This window comes from Ptychodera flava, chromosome 8, assembly GCF_041260155.1.
Source record: "Ptychodera flava strain L36383 chromosome 8, AS_Pfla_20210202, whole genome shotgun sequence".
Lineage (NCBI taxonomy): Eukaryota > Metazoa > Hemichordata > Enteropneusta > Ptychoderidae > Ptychodera > Ptychodera flava.
In genome coordinates this window covers 37,306,925-37,322,481 of record NC_091935.1, presented here as the reverse complement: position 1 = coordinate 37,322,481, position 15,557 = coordinate 37,306,925, and the positions used below count along the sequence as shown (strand labels likewise).

The 15,557-nt window shown below is 35.9% G+C and overlaps 2 protein-coding genes across 7 annotated transcripts in view; one reads left to right on the top strand and one right to left on the bottom strand.

Annotated features, from left to right (window-relative positions):
- Positions 1–2,000: 2,000 nt before the first annotated feature.
- On the bottom strand, positions 2,001–9,643 carry LOC139138100 (trimeric intracellular cation channel type 1B.1-like). The gene is made up of 5 exons (XM_070706323.1): positions 9,404–9,643; positions 7,049–7,196; positions 4,229–4,413; positions 3,310–3,397; positions 2,001–2,838 (listed from the first exon to the last, which is right to left on the bottom strand). The coding sequence occupies exons 1-5, from the start codon at positions 9,528–9,530 to the stop codon at positions 2,601–2,603; spliced, it is 786 nt and encodes a 261-aa protein (XP_070562424.1). The 5' UTR covers positions 9,531–9,643; the 3' UTR covers positions 2,001–2,600.
- Positions 9,644–9,866: 223 nt separating this feature from the next.
- Positions 9,867–15,557, top strand: part of LOC139139233 (ciliogenesis and planar polarity effector 1-like) — a 77,525-nt gene continuing 71,834 nt past the window's right edge. For 4 of the 6 annotated variants that reach the window (XM_070708075.1, XM_070708077.1, XM_070708074.1 and 1 more), the window contains exons 1-3: positions 9,867–10,009; positions 10,423–10,524; positions 13,991–14,126. In XM_070708075.1, the coding sequence (XP_070564176.1) occupies positions 10,444–10,524; positions 13,991–14,126 (217 nt within the window). In that variant the 5' untranslated portion in view covers positions 9,867–10,009; positions 10,423–10,443. Of the gene's footprint in view, positions 10,010–10,102; positions 10,525–13,990; positions 14,127–15,557 lie in introns of those variants that run through there. The other 2 variants (XM_070708076.1, XM_070708073.1) reach the window with 2 other exon arrangements.

Sequence of the window (15,557 nt, the reverse complement as noted above, 5' to 3'; positions counted from 1 at the left end):
GAACATTTTTTACAGTTTCTGTGCAATAGATGGGAAACACGGTTTGGTAAATTGATGCAATGCTTACATATCATGTTGAGAATAAATCTGTTCAAACTAAAGTTTATGGCTCTTGTTGTACTTTACAGAAATGACTTCAATGACATACAGTTGTACAAATTACAATAAAACATGAGATAAAAACTCGACCAGAGAGTTTATTGGCCAACAATCCACAAAATATGCATACAATGTAACAAAACATCAAATATTAATATTTCAAATGTTAAAACAATTAAATTTTCAATGGCTTTGTACATAATTACAACAGACAGATAAAACGTCTACGCAGCTCAATGGTAAATGTACTCTGTTAACTGACATTGCTTCATTCAGTAGCATCAGCAATGATAGTCTTATGGAACTATATCAAGATCTACACTTAAATACAAGACTGGTCACGTCTGGTTTTAATCTGCACCACAGTTCACGGATTAGCTAAATTCAGGTTACAAAATATGGTAGTTTCCCCTAGGGTCTGAGAGTCACCCAAACTGGTCTCTGTTCCTCAGCCTGAGCTCTAAAGAGCACTATAGCACACTATAAGGGTGACTTGCAGGCCCTGTTGGGAAACAAACACATGCTGCTACCCTGATGGCCAATCAATATATGTACATGTACATTTTTGTCTTGTTCATCTTCAGGTGTCACAATTCATCCAATCACTTGGATTACCCATACAGAGTTTTAAGTAGCTTCAAGTCAGAAGGTTAAGCCTTTTTTCAATGCAATGCAATAACGACATCTTTGAAAGGAACCGCCAGCAGGGTTTCCCTATCACATGTGTTCTTTGTTGCTAGTCTAGTTCAGCAGGCAACACAGAAAATTGCTTGTACAGTCCAGGTTAGCATATCAAGCAGACCAATGACAAGTACCACCACGTTTTCCTCAGTGATTCCCTTGTACTGTTGTGATGAAGAATGTATGGAGTACTAGTGATTTACTGGTCAAGTGCAGCGCAGGCACTGGGCGTGTCCAGTGCAAGAATACTACCTTGGACATTTGGACACTCAGAGCGACTGTGGACTGCAGGACCACTGGAGCAAAATGACACTGATTCTGGGGACAACCAAACACTGCAGGATTTAGCTCATCCCTTCATAAATAATGCCACTGTTCCGTTAAATTTTGTAACATTGTTGAATCGTGAACTATGACCACACATTTTTCACCACAGCACTATATTTTACCAGGGTTCCACATATCTTACATTTGTCATCTGTATTTCAGTTTTTCACAACAGGTACCTCAATGATTTGGCAATTGATCAGAACAAGGCACCCTGTACCACTGGTTGGTGCAAACACACAATGTGATGCTCAGTGTTCCCCCTACGGTTTTGAATGGGTGCACAACTTAGGCTTTGGTGCCCGAGGGGTATGGTGACCATAGAGGCAGCCATGTTGCGTCTTCTGTATATATCCTAATTTATTGAGTTGTGTAAATCCGGTAACATAATCACAACATACCCTGAATGCATGCACACGCTGTGTGTTGGTAGCAATTGCACTGGCAACGAGCGCTAAAAATCAAAATCCAGAAGTAAACTTTGCACTGAGATCACAAAGTTCGCCCCAAGTCTTGATGTGTATCGTTACAAAAACTAATATCAATCGAAATGACTGAAACTAAACACCGAGGGCAGACGGAGACACATGTAAATAGCATACAGATAAGCCTTAGCGGGAACACTGGTGATGCCTCCTCTAATGCAGCATGTTAAAAATTTGTTGAAATGCACTGTGACATTTGGCAGCATTTGTACTCAAATATTCAAACACAACATAAATATATTCACCACTGATAACACTTCTAATTAATTACAGAGAAAGGCATGAGGACAAGCACTTTCTATGAGATTTTGGTACAATGATTGACAATGGTAAAATCATATGCCATACAAAATGTTAAGAAGTACTCAAATTATAATTGTATAAGTGCAAGAAACTCTTCATGGAGGGTCCCTTTGTCAAGAACTTTTATTTCATACTATAACTACTCTGTTTTAATGCCCACTCAACAAAACATTATGCATATGCTTATCAAAGCATATGATGAGCTTGTATATTCTATGCACACTGTCAATAAATTACCAATATGGCACTGGCCTACTAAAAATTAAAGTACTGATCAGTAAATTTACACAACCGCTTGAAATGCGACACGAAAATAAAATGTTGCTGTAACTTACTTGATTTTGATATGTGCGTAAACTTCCTCACTGCAGTGGTGTTTCAGCTGGCTAACATTTCACTTCAAATCAACATTGAACACATGTATTACAAACATAATTTCTACTTATCATCAATAAAAACTTGTGCTTACTTGAAAGACTCCCGTAAAAATTTGTAAGATTTGCTGAGATCAATCTTGACAGGTCACTTGTTTATTTATTCCCACCTAGAGAGGGCGCTCTTTATTTCTCCAGCCCTTGTCTCATTGCACTGCTATAGCTTTGTCTGTGATATTTGCACAATTATTGTTTCTGTATTAAGATGTGTATTGAATCATTAAGAGTCTGCCTGATTTTAGTAAATTGACATGAAGTTATTTCAGTGTCTTTACTCTTTCTTCTTTTTGCTGTTCAATGATTCTTTCACGACCTGTTTGTCTTCCTCGGCTCCGAACACTATGAAGCATACCAGCCCTTCCAGTTGTACAAATGGGTCCGGAGCTCCCGTTGCAACCATGGCAACCTTCCAGAAGACCAGAAAGAGTGTGTAGGCAAAGACCAGATGATGCTGGGCCATGGCTAAGGATCCTTGTTTTTGAAGAACAATAAAACACTCCCGAGTGTAGCTGCCTTCAGAATGCTGTGAATTAAATCATGCCAATTGTTATCTTTGCCATACAACAGACATTTACAATGGACGGACATGATTTGTACAGTTGGAAATGTCTGTAATACAAACAAATCTTTTTTGCTTACTGCCGTTCATTTGACCGACCAGATAAAAACTTGTTCCAAGAGAGTTTATCAGTGATGGAGCTAATAATAAAATGTAAGGGATACGTGACAGATAAGTAAAAGCACTTTGAGGTAAATGGAGCTTTAAGTGACAAGCAACTCTGGTAAAGTACGAAATAATTTGATAAAATATGAATAAGCACTCAGAAAATTATGGCAAGATCTTTACAGCAGAAACTTGCCTATTTCTATATCACTGTATTGAGCGAGCATCCAAAACTGTCTTTATTCTTTGTGGGCAGTACTTAGAAGGTTGGCTATGAGTAATTAATCACAGAATACACGTGTACATAAATACTTACAAAGAAGGTCTGAGTAATTCATTCTGAGTCGGTATCCACACCCCTCTCAACATTCTTTCAAATAATTTCATCCAGTTACTGCCACTCGCTGTTGAATATCAAAACACAGTGATTTAAAAAAATATTTGATGAAAAACATCAAGAGTTATCACCATACATTATGGAGAAACAGTTTACTAGTACCTACTTTGAAATGAAGTATTTCTTGCTATTAATGTAAAATGTACTGGTACACTGTCACAGAAACTGAGGGACAATGTTTTCAATTGACCTAAGTGTTTCATTTACACACATACACTTCAGCAAGGAATTTGGAATATGTTATATGTCAAGACTATTATCGGGTTGACAAATGCCACACAAAATCATGCTCACTGGAAGTAGATGGCACGATGGAAAAATCCTTCGCATGAAAGTAGCTTATGACATAAAATCTTTGACAGAGTTCAATCACCAGCAATGAGTGCCCCTTCCCTTCTAATGTCTCCCCATACACTTGAACATACTTAAAGAGACAGTAGCTGTAAATTGTGATCATTTTTTTTACTATTTTTGTTTTTAACGGCGACCAAAGTTTTCTGTTTCACTCCCCAAAGTATGCTGAGGTACACAGTATTCAACTTGTCAACTCAGTCTGTACATGTATAGACTGCATTACCAATGTTGATAAGTGAAGTAAATTATGGTATTGACCAGAAATCAAATGTAAATCATTACAATGCATTTTACACGCACACACAATGTGTTGACAAACTATATTGTAGGTATTTTAACATGCTTTGTGGAGTAGAACAAGAACTCTCAATTAGAGAAAAATCATCAATAGTTCAGATTCTCAATTGACAATTTTTTCTCAGGTTCTCAAGCTCAAGGACTGCATCGCACCTCAAATTTGCTCATGAGAGCAAAAAAAACTTACCTTTGACAATACCAATCAAGACCATCAAATGATATGCTTTTGGATACAACTTGGCTGTCTGTGCAATGCCTGATAAAATCTTGCCAGGCCTTGAAACTTCTTTTAAAGCTACAACTAGGATCATAATCGGCATGAAAGTTGTCAGTTTGTAGAAAATGTCATATGGACTGTAAAACACTAGATACCTATGGAAAAGAAAAAGAAGATGATAGCAAGTATGAAAGTCAGTTTTTGTAGAGATGATAAATGTTATAAATAAATGTAGGCTTTATTTTGATAGTTTGAGCTCGTATGTTGTACTTCTAAATCAAGAAAATTGATTGTTACATGACATATCTTCCTGGCACGGCAAAATTACTAGGATGTGGCCTGTCTGTGTGTGTGTTTATCAATCCCTCCTGATCATTTCTCCATCATTCCATCTTTCATCCAGCTGATCAATGTCTGTCATTATCCTTGATCTGATCCATCAATGCATTCATAAATTTTTTCTTTTCCATTCTCTCTTTCTTTGCATACTCTCCATCCCTCAATCTATCACGCCATCAACCAATCCCTTCCTCTATCCATCCATCCATCCATCCTTCCATAATTCAATCTGTCATCTATCTCCTAAATGTGTCCATTATCCTATATCTAATCCATCAGTTCATTCACCCATTCTTTCTCTCACTGGTCTCTAAGTCACTCAAGAGACAAGCCATCTGTTTAATTCTGACACAAACCAATCTTTACTGCATTTCACAAATTCCTAAAGTTCAAATTCCTAAATTCCTAGTTCTGGATATATATTCTAGATGATAAATATGATGATTATTGTATCTGGAAAAGAATATTTTAAAGCCACTTAATTAATTTAATGACATAAAAATTTTTTAAAGTACTATAATATAGCAGAAAAATTGTTCTTTTCCCCATTATAGTGTATCAGAAAACATTATTTTGTCATCATAAATACGAGAAATATACAAACATAATCATTGCAGACCATATCAGACAGGCTATCTATTTACGGATAATAAGAAGAATATGGACTTTCGTAATGTGGCTGTTTAACTACGATATTGTTTGATGACCACTGTTACTATGGTACTTGCCAAGGGCAAGGAAACTGGTGAGAATTTCCACAGCATTCTATCAGGGCGGATACAGATCTGTGGGGTCAAAGGTGAAATGCCAATACCCCATAACCCAGCAACAAGTAAACAGCCTGTGTGTGTGAGTAACAAAGCTCCCAATTAGTAACTGTATTTCTTCTCAGTTTGTTTGTAATGCCATCAGAGATGCATGTAAAACTTCAGTGTGCATTATTTATTTCATTTTTGAAGTCCCTGATCCAAGGCAGAGTAGCATAATATGACCAAACTTGCCAGACACTTATTCCTGTGCTGTAGAGTCTGTTTTGAGTTGCTGCAAGAGGTGAAAATATCACAAACACAAAGTCACAAAATTTGAAAAAGGCTGTTTAAATTTCTATTACAAGAGATTAGGAGATAAACTAGGAATTATGAAAATAAAATCAATAACTGAAACATGGGAGACAGCCTCCATTTTATATTCAGGGTAGGTTATATGCTGAAACATGTTTGCACATGAAGAGACTATTCTTCATTATTATAAGTGAATCGTACTGTCTTTTTACTCATTGTAGTGAGGGGATTGTGTGGAGATGAGTAGCAAGCTGTATTTCTTCTCTTCCCTATTATACATGTACACTGCTCACTTTTTATCAGCAGCTGTGACTGAATTTTGGACTTTTTAGGGCACCCCATCCGGTCATTTTCTGAAATTTAAATATTGTTTTCTAACAGACACCTAAAAAAAATATTTGAAGAGTCTCATAATACAAAGGAACTAAACCTGTAGTGGAGTCCTATCACATGCTGACCACACGTACAGCACACCAACATAAGGTGATATGTTAACTGTGACTGACCAGGTATTATTATGACAGATACTACTGACAATGAACCCATGAGAAATGTAAAAAGCCATGCACTGAATAAATAACTTTTAACATCTTCATTTGCATCTGTAAGTGTATGGAAAATTTTACCAATAATTTTTTATAATTTTAATATCTCTACTTTTTGAAATGTTTGTGTGTTGCGTGTTCTATATAATGTACAATTTCTGGAAACAAACAGTGTCCGCAAGTTTATCCTTATTTTAGTACAATTTGATGTTACCTGTTGTTATTTATAACAAAGCATATTGAATTACCTAGAGGCCAACTCACTACCGTATTCCAAAAATGTCTCTATCTTTTCATCCCTAAACATCTGACATTGGCAAGATGCTTGTGAAAGACTGATCACTGGAATGTAGGAAAACTCCTTCAAAGTCTTTTTGTTGCTGTACTACAATTGAAACAAATTATCTTCTTATATTTTCCAGGGTTTTTGCAGCTATTTTAATTTCACACACTCATAAGTTAGGACATACAGTATCTATTTCAAACAAAACACATTTTAACCACTATTTAATAATATCACTGCATTTAACTCCTTATTGGATAAGCCCGCATATTGACAAATTTGCCTTCAAAATGTAAAAAGAATCATAATACACAACTATGAAGTCTAATTATTTTCTGAGTGTCATGCTTGACAGTCGGCATGTCTTGTAACTTTATAGATTTCTTCAATTCAAATTTCCTAGAGTGATCAATACATATATTACTTGTAATATGTAACATTATATCAGTCAACAACAACTTTTGATTCAGAAGTACAGCAAACTAGCTGGCTTAGAGGGCAGTGATGACAAATAAGATTTGACAACAATGTGTATTCTGTGTAATACTTTTCTGTAACTTACCATATAACAGAAGCTGAGGCAAGAGTGACAGGGTTTTCAAACGAAGCCAGGATGGGTAATCCTAATAGAAAATTTGCCAAAACTCCGCCGGCAAAACATGACAGCATACTACATAGCCAGCATGCCAGCGGGTTCCTTCTTGAAAACTCTGAGGGTAGGATCAAAGGGACTTGTTAAATTCATTTTGATCTCTCCGAGTTTCCTGCAAACTGAAACATGGGCTAATCCTCTGTTCAGATTCCGTTTTGGGGAATATATCTTGCTTTCTTGGTATATGTGCTTGAGAATATGTCTTAGTATGAAGGTTTCTGAGAGTGTGGATTTTTTTCGCAATCACACCACTTTGATACTTGTGCAACAATATGCCACTGACAATATTTGAATTCAAATGCAACAGATTTTGCCAACTGGGCAACTTCCTGTACTATTTCTATCGTTTTTTGTAAAAAATCTTGCAAGTTATAAATGGCGAAAATAGCTTTTCCGGGGTAAGTGATCACAAAGCTAGCACATATGTAAAAATCATCCTTGGTGAACTTCCCCTTTAAGTTAAGTGCTTTAAGAGGGATCCCTGGGTAACAATCGCTGATTTGCATTTCTTATCTGCACTTGTTTTGTAATCTATCATATGTGACTTACATATGCTACATGTGTACACAACATGTTCTTTGACTGCCATCAGTTGATTTGTCTAAAATATTTTTTGTAGCTAGCCTAGAACAAGAAAAGTTGCCTATCTTGTGCAGGAACATACACCTTGTAAAAGTAGTTTAAAAGGTAATTTTTAATGATTCTTTTAAGCTTCCCTTGTGGTTGTTTTCCTTTTATTAGTGGATGTTTTAAACATAGGGCCAATGTCCCTGAAGCTACTATAGACATGGATACAAAATTAAGAATTTCCTGACTGTATGAAATTATCTCCGTTAGGTCATCCTAGGAACCTGTAAACCAAATAGTAAAGCTGTCTGACCAGCAGTTTTGTAAAAACAAGCAACCTAACAGTCGACAGAGCTCTGCTGTGTTATGTTGAGAATAACCTTTTGTGACACATGTATTGATGAAGAAGGTGGACATCTTGGATAGCATATTTCAGGATGGCCTGACCAAAAATGGCAAAATTAGCTGCAAAAATACAAAATTGATAATTTATCATAATTTCAATATATTACCTTAGGATAAAGCCTAGGAACCTGTATACCAAATATCAAAGCTATCAGATGAGTAACTTTTGCGAAACAAATATTTTGACCAAAAATGGCCAAAATTGACCCAAAAATACAAAAATTGAAGATTTCATCAAATTTCAATATATCACACTAAGACAACCCCTAGGAACCTGTATACCAAATATCAAAGGCATCAGACAAGTAGTTTTTGAGAAACACATTTTTTGACCAAAAATGGCAAAACTTGCACTAAAAATACAAAATTGCAGATTTCGTCATATATTCCATATATCATATTTAGTTCATCTGTAGGAACCTGTATACTAAATATCAAAGCTGTCAGACGAGCGGTTTTCATAAAGTTTTGACCAAAAAAGACAAAAAAATCCTTAAAAATACAGATTGCATATTTCATCACAATTTGAACAAATCTAAGTTGAGTTATCCCTGGGGACCTGTATACCAAATAACAAAGCTGTCTGACCAGCGGTTATGAAGAAGAAGATTTTTTACCAAAAACGCCTTTTTTGGCACTAATTTGCATATTTTCAAGAATATCAAAAAATTAAAAAAAATAGTTTCTCAAAATCATATTTTTCATCTACACAACAAATATCAAATCAGTAAGTACTGCGGTTTTCAAGATATTTGAGTGGACGGACGCCTCACAAACGGACATACATACATACATACATACATACATACATACATACATACAGACTGACGCCGGACGGATACCCATCCCAATAGCTTCTATAGACTATAGTCTATAGTAGCTAAAAACTGAAATATTATAAAATGTTACTTGTGATGGCAATCAAAGGAAATACTGTGAATTGCATGGAAAAAGGTATAGTTCTATAGATGCCCAAAATCCACAATCTGTTGCATGCTAGAGACTAGAGATATTACATGTAAATACATGACAATGTAACCTATGTTCTTAAACATGATTAGATTATGTAATCTGTGTTCTTATATTTCATGCACTTTACTGAACCTTTAGCATGAAACTAAGGAAATCATTCACCACTTTGCATTTTGCTTCACTGCTGTAACACAGCTGAATAAGTTTAGCGATAGCGAAAAAGCATACTCAGTTGGGGGGAATGTACGATGGTTCATGGATCCCACTCCAGTACACCAGGTGGCTACGGGACACCGGGTGGCAGCAGGTTTGGATACTCACCAATGCCTGAGTCCTGTCTCAGAGCCAGTGTCATCAATATATAATGTGCAACGTCAAAAACTGGGAACATAGGCAGATTGACAACCCATTGTGCAGCTTCGTCGTATACCTTCATAAAGTCTCCCATGATTTCCTGTTTCAAAGAATTAGCCTACTTTCTAAGACGTACGGTAGAAATTTAAGAATGCTGGCAATTTAGATCATTCCTTTGGCGAAAACGAGGCTAGGAGACGTCTGCCGTGTACCTCCTATGTATATGTATTATTTTCAATACGGCACTCTTTGAGTGACTTCATAAATAGCGGGTTGAATGATATAACTTTTATATTTACTTGTAAAACATGTCAATTGGTGTCTAAAATCTTCTTTTCTAGAGAATTTGGGAATGAACTGATTCGTTATTTGCTTGTAAAATATATAAAATTTTGCTAGTAGTTAAGGGGCTTTAAATGATCCGCGATTCAAAATGGCCGTATACACAGATACAAATATTTGAAACTGATATTCACGTTTCAGCAATGAATGTTGGAGGCCGGCAGTCATTTACCCTCTATTTAATAGTAAACCATTGATGTAGATTAAGAAGTGATCCAATGCTGTTGTATAGTAAGGCTTCAAATATTTATAGTTCTGACAGTGCAGTCTGTTTTGTTTCGAAACTTTTAGCATAACGAGCAGTGAACTTTGTTATGAACTTTGACTCATGGTAATGAGAGAGACAAGTTGAGTCACTCGTCGCGTCGAATTTGTCAGATCCTAAACATATTTTGTAACATTGAGAACACGTATTTTATTCCTAGATGTAGAGCAACTAATACCAGACGTGAGTGTTATGGGTACCAACCTACCGTAACCTCCTATTCTTCACCGAGCAAGCGCGTTTATTTACAGCATGTGAAGACTTGTCGGAATTCGACGTCCATAGAAATTTAGCGTACTCTCACCCGTTTGTCACTGCTGGCGGTTTTCGTTCGACACGGATAAATAAGAATGTTCCCTATATAACTTTAAACCGACAGCGCTGACAGCAGGCAAAGACCATGCATATTAAGTTGGAAGTTCTTGCTTCAACCAACATCAAGAGGAAAAAGCCATGGCCTCGTTTGGGATGGTTAGGCCAGGTATGTGTACACAAACCCTCTTCAGCGCCATTGTATATATTTCAAGCTGTATACACTGTACAGCTGTGGAATTTAACAAGTTTCGATGAGTATTTTATTTCGGTGATCATCATAGTATAGGCGGTACAGAGAACATCTAGTTTAATGAAGGGTAATATCACAGTTCCTCCAGCCACATGATATATGTATGAATCGGAAGGTGTATGATTTGTCGTACACAAAGTTACTTTTGATTAGAGTTAGTGGCTGTTTGTGATAACTGTGTACAATGGAAAACAATATCAGAAATTTAACTTCTGAACATAGAATTAAAACTTCTACTGTGAACTTCTAGAAAAGTAAGAGAATTTTAATCAAATCTTGATGATTGAGCTTTGGAAATTTTACAATGTAGAATTCTCACCTGGAAATTTGAAATAATTTTACAATACCTCAAGGTTATTATGGTGAAGTACCGAAAAGCCAAATAATGTTACAATACCTAGAGGTTAGAAGCAAAGTACCAATGCCAGGCCCTCATCCCCAACAAAAGAAGCATTTGACAATGTTTTTGGCTTTTGTACAATATGAAATAGTGCCATCATTTCTAATGACAAATTGCAAAGCTGTTTTCACATGGGATGGAGAGATTTCTCATTCCGATATGCACTATGATAATCTTGCTGTATATTGTGATTTCAAGCTCTCATGATACAAAGGAACTACACCTGTCAATTTTAAGTTACTGAGGTAATTTTACAACTTGTATCCAACCGTATATATGAAAAATTATAATAATACCATATCATATCACTGGCACCAAAGCTTGGCTAGACAAATATAAAACTTTTTTTTCCTGAGTGAATTATCGATAAATTGAGTCTCAGATTACTGCTTGAAATTCTATATCAGTGCTTGACATCTTTAGTAAATTATTGCGTGAATGAAAACCACTGTACAAGCTGCATTTGTGGTGCCTGGATAAGCAAACGATCGTTTCGCTATTGATATTTGCATTTTGAAATTCTCAATTTCTGATAGTCAATGCAAGACCTTATTTCTAGTCATTTAATCCAATTTGGATTGTTTACATGAAATTTTATGAATAATTACCAAGAAAATTGTAATATCATTGTAATATCATATCCATTCGTACAGACTATGAATATATGTCAGGCATGAATAAGTGCTAACTTTAAGCTTTCCTTAAGTTTTCCTTTTTACACATTCCCAAAATAGGGTTTCTGACCAGCCATTGATGAGTACAAATAGCAGTTTGCTATCGGTAGTTCGTAAAATATAATACATGTATATGCAGTTGAACATTGGTGGCCAGATCTTTGGATTCATGTAAAGCAAGTGCAGCCATTGACTTTTCATGAAATGCTCGTTCTTTACAAATGTTGTCACAGCTAAAACGTTGACGCCGACAATGATTATGGCAAATACAGCTTAATTCAAATTACAGTATGGGTAAAACAGTAAACTGGGGAATGCTCTGTGTGTGTTCAATAGTAGCAGGGCTTGGAACCGTGCCAACATCAGATTCAGATTTCATTTTATTGCAGAGCAGGGAGAATTAGTCTACTACTCCTAGTGGAATATATGGGATCTTCATGTGTAGTTACATGTAGTAAAGTCACTGACATGTTAGGGAAGGGAGGTAAAAAGACATGGCAAATTGTTCCATACAGCGTTCACACATGAATGTTCGCAAGTGCTTTTGTTAAATTTATTTGTATTGTATTGTATTGTACTCTATCTTATTATTTTAGTTACCGTTTAAAATTCACAGGGGCTCGTCAAGTACTTTTCTTGAGGTCCCTGTGGCTTATTGAAGCAGTGCATTAAACCCATAACACTGTTCAGTATATGCTTTCACCAATCTGGTTCGTGCAGCTTCTCAAGTTCAACTGCTACAATGTGTATGTCTGAAATGTTTCAGTCCAGCTTACAGCATGCTCTGATCATTCAATTCTTGCTGCGAGGATAGCAAATAGTGCATAGTGTATGATTTGCGAGATCATGCTACTATGTTGGATACACTGACACTTCAGGCCATAGGCTGAATTGTACTGCAGGAAAACTGTTACTAATCTTATGGAATGAAATCACAACTTAGAGGTATTAGACAAGGCTTGCATACTTGTTCATTGTAAAACCATAGTCAGTTTGGTTGGTGATTATGAATCCCAACCCACCTTCATTGTATCAAACACAGGCTTCTTTCTTAAGTCTTTGTAAGCTAAACTTTGGGTTTCATTGATACAATACAATAGGAGTGCATTACATGATGTATGGAATTACTATATGTACAACCAACCTGATAAGCTGCACACTATAGCTTTGACCTAGGTCATTTGTAACCCTTTTGTGTACCATTTCTTTATTTACCCCTACATTACTTTCTCCTTTTATAGATTATTTTTTGTGATACATGTACATCAGTTCATCAGAAATATTCATATTCTATCAGCCTGTTCTGCCCTCCTTTCAAAACAGTGATGAGTATGCAACCATCCAATGAAGAACAATTGGGTTGGGGTTGGACCGTAGTCTTGTAAGGAAATGCTTAGGATGAGACAATGATAGAGCCAGTCCATGTGCATTATAGCAGAGGTGTTGATTTTATTCATACAAGTGGCGTCCTTTTTATTCCATGAGAGTAGAACTTTAATAGATGGGCACAGAAATTGACAAATGCTTGAATCTAAATGAGAACAGACACCGGTATTTGCAATCCATGTACTGGTATTGACCCTTTACCTGCCAAGTTCATATTTCACCATCAGGTCAAGTTGGTTAGTGAAGCAAAACATGGAGTATTTTAAGAAAGACTTGAAGATTTGAAGGTCTCTTAAAAGACACATATACTGTAAACATGATTTTTCCAAACTCAAGCTGCTATGACATACCAAGACAAGTGGGTGAAAATACATATGGTTTTGGCTCAATACGGCTTTTTACTGACTTAGCGGATAGGAAAGTGATACCATCTGGCAGGTAAAGGGTTAATAAAAGTAAACACAACTACTGGTACACATTACCGGTAGTTTTTATCCATTTTTAAGCCGCGTACACCAATGATGTTCAAATGTGCACATACCATTACTGAATGGTATATCTCATCCTACAGTTCAGCATAAGTCAGTATTACATACATGCCAGTTGAATTATAAAAGCTTGTCCAATAAAATGAATACATGGACTTTCTTAGATGCTTCACATTCAGTATTTTGTTCATAATGTCAAATATATTACTAAGGTCACAGTCCATGTCAAAACAAAAGTTTCAGTATGTACAGCAGGTATGAAAAATATTAACAAAACTCATGGTTATTTTGATTAATGAATGGAAAAGTGTTGCCTATTTTTCCCACGAAAGAGAACACTTTCAATACCAAAGACAAGTTGATGAAGTGTAAAGTGTGTATTTGGATCAATCATTACACTATATACACAGCCACTTGATAATTTTGTTTTTCAGGAAAACGAGAGTCTGTTTTTAATGGACAATCGCAGATTAAGCATCCTGTATGTGCCGAGTGGTAAAACCAAGAAGAAAATACCCAAAGTCCATCCACATCTTGAAAGTGCAGTCGTCAGTAGTTCATCACAAAATGGTAGGTGGTACTCTATTCAGTACAGTGATGCTCTGTAAGACTCTCCATAGCCTGAAATTTGACCGAGATTTGGAAGGATTTGGAAACTTGATCTGTATAGCACAGTATTTATTTTTGAAGTGAACATAGGGCAACCACAAACATGTGTACTACTGCACAGCTACTGTTGGATGCAAGAAATTGCAAGTAAAACAAAAACACGACTAATTATTCAAAAACAGCTTTTATATATATGTAGAGTCACATGCATTATACCTACTTCAATTTAATGATAATGTAACAAATTGTTTCGTATCACAAAGGGACCAATCTCTGGTTCAAGTTCATTTTGTAACATTGGAAGCTGCGGTTTTTTTCGTTTTTTTTTCTGTGAAGAGACTATGGTGGTGATCATTGATAAAATTATACTGCACAAATTGGACTTTTGACCTGATGCCCAACAAAGCTTGGTAGAACCCTTGTTGTGTACAATTGGAAGATTGGGTCCGTGTACAGTAAAAGAGTGGTGAAAAGAGCTTGGTAGAGCCTTGTTGCACACATCGGGAAGTTTTGGGTCTGTGTACAATAACAGAGGCGTGAAATGGATTATCAAACCTTTGATCTTATAATTTTTTGAAATTTAATCACAAATTTCATATTTTTCATCTCTTTGGTTTTACATAAGTTGTATAGTCTATTGATAGTATAATGAATAATGAATAAATGAATAAATGTCAGCAAGATATGCCAGTGAATGTACAGCTTTGAAATAATAGTTAGGAGAACTACAATGTGTTTAAAGTGCTGTTGATGTCAACATGTTATTGAAATGTCAAAGGTTACAAAAATACATAAATTAAGACCCTCCACATGCTTCTGGTTGGGCGTTCCTTTGGACAGAGGTCAATATTCAACAAGTGACTTTAAAACAATGCTGTTTGCAAAATTTTGTATTCAAAATAGATATTAAAAGGTATGTTAGTGATGTGAAGTTTGCAAGGCTGCCATCTTAGGATACAGTTTATGATTCTATTATAATAATTCTTTTATTGTGCCCTTAAGAAATTGTAATATTTTCAATCAATCTTTGTTACAAAACTCGTCCATTATTACCAGTAATAATAGTAAATAAGTCACTTTCAAAAGACTCAATCAGCATGTTTCAAGGCCCACAGTTTGTGCATGTACCAATATGCCTGTTCACCTTCATGTTACTGGTATGTTTGACGTACATGTATCTGTGGTATGTTTGACGTACATGTATCTGCATAGATTTATCAAATAGACAATGGAACACAATATCAGTACATTGTCACACAGATATGAATGAAAGTAGTCATAGAAAATGGAAGGAATAATCATGCAATGTACATGTCTTTTGAAATTTGCCATCCATTGCGTTGGCTCTTTGGCAGACAAAAATAGCTTCCTGCCCATCTACCTGTATAATGC